Below are 2921 nucleotides of genomic sequence, written 5' to 3' on the forward strand. Positions count from 1 at the left end.
ACGTCTATTGCAGCATAACTAAGGGAGGATTCAGGGTCACCTGGTCCAGCCCTAACTATATGCTTTAGCAAAAAGGAAAGTTTGAAGCCTAATCTTAAAAATTTTAAAAATCATTATTCAAAAAAAATTTTTAATGAGGGGAAATAGGCAGAGCTTTCCAGGCTCTGCTCGACTACTCATCACCTTGACAATAATCGACTGGTAAGACTCGACTGTACACTGTGTTCGTGTTTTCCTCCCAAACAATAAGTTCAGTTGGAGCAGCCTTTCAATGCCTCTCTGTGTCTCTCGCAAAGTCGACCCAGACAACAAAGTAAAGCTAGTTTTCAGCTACAAGCCCAACACGAACCCGACGTATTAGCCAGAGGTCCCTTTACTACGGTTCGGAGCCGCGGATCTGTTATATATATGTGCCAAACAGTTTTCTATACGAGATTGCTGCAAAAAGTGCAGCCTTACCTAATGTCCACCTACTGTTACTCATTTATATTAAGATTTAAACATCTAGTTGGTGTTGGTATGGAGAGTAACCTTCAGTAATAGTAATAAATCACACAGCAATAGGACATTCATGTACTATTCAAAACACGTTACTCTCATTGAGTAACGTAACAGAATAAATTACAAACTACATTTTGGGGCATGTAGTCTGTAGTGGAATACATTTTTAAAGTAACCTTCGCATCACTGATGCTGACAGACAGCTCTAACCGTGTTTGTGTATGTCAGTATGTTTGATGTAGGAGGACAGCGGGACGAACGCAGGAAGTGGATTCAGTGCTTCAACGGTGAGGAAAAAACTGATTCTTTATCGATCAAGCCTGAAAGCAGCAGGGAGTTTGATGTGTGTGTGCACTTGCGTCCAGATGTGACCGCCATCATCTTCGTGGCAGCGAGCAGCAGCTACAACATGGTGATCCGTGAGGACAACTCCACCAATCGGCTGCGAGAATCTCTGGACCTCTTCAGATCCATCTGGACCAACAGGTTCTCTGACTGACTGAAGTTGCCAATTAAACTCTGATTGGCTGCCTTAAACAGGGCAGGGATAGCTCAGTAGGTAGAGTGGTGGACCCATGATCGGAAGGTCGGGGGTTCGATTCCCCTGAACAGCTACCCTGAGGTACCCCTGAGCAAGGTACCGTCCCTACACACTGCTCCCCGGGCGCCCAATGGCTGCCCACTGCTTCACTGAGTGAATGGGTTAAATGCAGAGAGGGATTTTCCCCACGGGGACCAATAAAGTACACTTTCTTCTTCTTCTTTCTTCTAAACACTTCCTACCAACTGAGTACATGTAGTTGACTGTCCTGTTCTCTGATTGGCCGTAGGTTCCTGAAGACTATTTCAGTGATCCTCTTCCTGAACAAACAGGATGTTCTTGCTGAGAAGATTCTGGCTGGAAAGTCGAAGCTGGAGGATTATTTCCCAGAATATAACAACTACCAGCTTCCTGCTGATGGTAAATATCCAAAGAGTGTGGAAAGTTAATGTCCTTGTCTCAAAGGTTTGCACTGAATTTCAAACTTGCTGCTCCTTCCTCCTGGAATAAGCTGCAGAATGTGCAGGAGACTTAAGGTTTGACTGAGTTTAAGGCCATTTTAAATGAGCTGAATGCAGTTAATTCAGGATGCAAAAGGTGTTTCCTGAATATTATTAGCTTTGTTTCTGGCCTTGGAGCGTTGCTTCTGAAGGCTTATTGTGACTGAAGTCTGTACGTGATTTTTCTTCCCCCCCTTTTGTGTGATTGACTGCTGTATGACTTGTGTGTATATATATGTGTAGCTTACGCCTGTAATGCTGTCATTCTTGGTTGGGACTTTTAATCTTGAGACTTTTTATTTTTTCCTGGTTGAATAAACACAAATTGAAATCTGTCCCACCAACACGTGAGTGCGCCTCGAGCACGTGAACACACCTCTTGACCATGCACACTTGTTTCAGCTGTTCCAGACACTGATGAAGACCCCAAAGTGATGAGGGCCAAGTTCTTCATCAGAGATGAGTTTCTGGTAAAATCGCTTCCCGCCTTGACATCACGCTATCACACGATGGCGTGTTCAGACTAACATGCGACTCCCGTTTCAGAGGATCAGTACGGCGAGTGGTGACGGCAAACATTACTGCTACCCTCACTTCACCTGTGCTGTTGACACCGAGAACATCCGCCGTGTCTTCAACGACTGCCGTGACATCATCCAGCGGATGCACCTGCGGCAGTATGAACTGCTCTGACTGCTGGGCGCCGCCTGGCCCCGGCCACTCTGAAGAAGCCGATAAGTAATGGAAGCAGATAGCCGATCAATGCTCATAGCGTTTGTGATATTTATTAGTGATTATAGATTAGGACAGACTCTTATTAGCTGTGTGTTCCATGTTCTTTATGTCCTGCAGGGCATTGTGGTCAGAATTATTGGCATGGCAGCAATGTGTCATGTGGGAGGAGGTGGAGTCTGGAAATCTATTTTTACATGTTATTTGTGTTATCTTTGCTCTGATTGGCTGATCCATTTGAATAATTAAACACCTTTGTTTACCTGTGAACTTGGGGTCAAAGGTCAGTCTTTATTCAGAAGCTGTTCAAATGTTTTTATTTGTTATTCAGAGAGCTAAGTGTTTACCTGCAGGTTGCCAGGTGTGTCCTGGCTCTGCTACGCCACGGTAACCTATAGACTCAAGATTCATGTCCACAGCAGATAGAATATAACGTGACAGGAAACGACTCTGTCTTCTAATCTGAAGACTGTCTTTCCAATTAATTTCCAAATTAAAATTCAGGGATCTTTCCCTTTTTAAAAAACAAACAACAAAAAAAAAAACCTCTTCACATTTTAAGAGTTTCACGTTGTTGATTTTGAACACTTTCTCAGAAACACAAGCTGTGACGATGTTTTCACTCTTTGAGAAGCAACAGCACACAG

At 43.8% G+C, this 2921-nt stretch overlaps 1 protein-coding gene across 1 annotated transcript; it reads left to right on the forward strand.

Moving 5' to 3' along the window:
* Window positions 1-537: 537 nt before the first annotated feature.
* On the forward strand, window positions 538-2575 carry LOC102305911 (guanine nucleotide-binding protein G(olf) subunit alpha). Its single transcript, XM_005953361.3, has 5 exons — window positions 538-788; window positions 867-987; window positions 1332-1462; window positions 1945-2012; window positions 2089-2575. The coding sequence occupies exons 1-5, from the start codon at window positions 731-733 to the stop codon at window positions 2233-2235; spliced, it is 525 nt and encodes a 174-aa protein (XP_005953423.1). The 5' UTR covers window positions 538-730; the 3' UTR covers window positions 2236-2575.
* Window positions 2576-2921: the final 346 nt, after the last annotated feature.

This window comes from Haplochromis burtoni, unplaced genomic scaffold, assembly GCF_018398535.1.
Source record: "Haplochromis burtoni strain Fernald_Lab_line unplaced genomic scaffold, NCSU_Asbu1 Contig_3926, whole genome shotgun sequence".
Lineage (NCBI taxonomy): Eukaryota > Metazoa > Chordata > Actinopteri > Cichliformes > Cichlidae > Haplochromis > Haplochromis burtoni.